The 1700-nt window shown below is 41.6% G+C and overlaps 1 protein-coding gene across 1 annotated transcript; it reads right to left on the bottom strand.

Annotated features, from left to right (window-relative positions):
- Window positions 1-326: 326 nt before the first annotated feature.
- Window positions 327-1367, bottom strand: LOC120045648 (protein phosphatase 1 regulatory subunit 3C-B-like). Its single transcript, XM_038990566.1, has one exon. It carries the CDS (start codon window positions 1365-1367, stop codon window positions 450-452), a length of 918 nt encoding a protein of 305 aa, XP_038846494.1. The 3' UTR covers window positions 327-449.
- Window positions 1368-1700: the final 333 nt, after the last annotated feature.

Here is a 1700-nt window from a genome sequence, read left to right as displayed (position 1 = left end):
TATTTACATACACTTTTTCTTTCTTGATGTGCTTCATTGCATTCAAAGCAGCTATTGACATTTTAATATACAGTAAGTTATGTCACTACTACTGCTACAGATGTAGGATCTTAATTTGATCACCCTGTTGCAGGATGGATAACTGTCCTGCAATACAGTAACTGTAAAACTTGTAGTGTATTTGAGGTTTAAAAAATACAAAAGTTTCTCATTTCAGTTTAGATATTTCAGATTAGATTTTACCTTATGACAAATGGACCAACTCCTAGAAAAATGTTCATTAATTCACATACTAATTCACATTTCCTGTTGGTGCATGATTATTTTCCTGCTGTAGCAATCTGGCTCTAATTAAGATCCGACATCTATATCACCCTGCTCCATCCAAGTCCATCCCTGTTATACCTCTTCAGTTGTCATTTCACCCCAGATTAAAGTCTTTCCTAATTTCACCAGTAGTTGGCACCATTCTCAATTCTGCCCAAGCTTTGCCACCCAGGAAAGAGTCCACTTGATAAACGGGGACTTCCAAACTGGTCAAACTCCATCTCCAGTAGTTTATTGCCGTTCTTGTGCTCAACAATGGTTTTGGACAGTGTTTGCACATCCTCTCCATTCCACCCAATGGGTTTGAGCATGTAGTTTTCCCCATCATTATTGTCCCAGAAAACCTGTTTTTTGCTCTTGAAACATATGCAAAATTCTACTTTATTATAAGGATGCACATAACTTGGCAGATCGAAGACAAAGGTGAATGTATCTGTGTCCTGGCAACTGTAGACGTTGTTCATGAAGGTGCAGTCAATGTCTGTGTGGGTTTTCCATGAGTCAACGGTCAACCGGACCTGGACAGATTTCTCAAAGCCAAGGTTTCGGACTTTCACAGTGCCTGTGAGTGACCTCTCCTGCAGTGTGCAGTTTTCCAGGCACACAGAGTCCTTCAACAGCCGGTTCCGGAAGGCCAGATAGTCTGCAGCGGGTTGGGGGAAGTCCAGCGCCAGGCTTCGCATTGTGCTGACCTTCAGCTCCATGTTGGCATTCTCCAGGTCTGTAAGGTCAAATTGTAAGTCGGAGAACACAGGCTTTTCATCGAACTTTGAAAAGACGTGGATGGCTGTAAGGGACATGCCTTTGGAGTCGGCAAAGACCACTTTCTTCTTGCCTTTGGGGATCTTTATGGTGGTCTTGGGGCTCTTCCGGGCCTCCAAGGGCCTTTGGGAGCTAATGCAGGGCCGGAGGGGCTTGTAGTGGTTTTCCCGGTTCTTGACCCTCAAGTTCTCATAGGAGCTGAGGAAGCTCCTGAGAGGTGGAGAGTGTGTGATGTACATCTGCATAGCAATATCTACAGGCATAATAGGGCCTGGCATTGCTAATGAATTTAATATGTGGAACACCCTGAAGAAAGAGGGAACAAACAGAAAGCGTTTTAATAAAGTGCTTGGATATTTTTTCTTAAGATCTTTTGAGGTTCTCTTATCAAATGAGTTCATTGTGTATTCATCTTAAACACACAATTAGTCTTTATGCACTTTACTTAACCATATTATACAGTGGCAGGAAAAAGTATGTGAACCCTTTGGAAATACCAGGATTTCTGCATAAATTGGTCATAAAACTTGATCTGATCTTCATCTAGGTCACAACAATAGACAAACACAGTCTGCTTAAACTAATAACACACAAATAATTATACATTGTCA

Source organism: Salvelinus namaycush, chromosome 4 (assembly GCF_016432855.1).
Source record: "Salvelinus namaycush isolate Seneca chromosome 4, SaNama_1.0, whole genome shotgun sequence".
NCBI lineage: Eukaryota > Metazoa > Chordata > Actinopteri > Salmoniformes > Salmonidae > Salvelinus > Salvelinus namaycush.
This window is presented reverse-complemented; position numbering and strand designations above follow the sequence as displayed.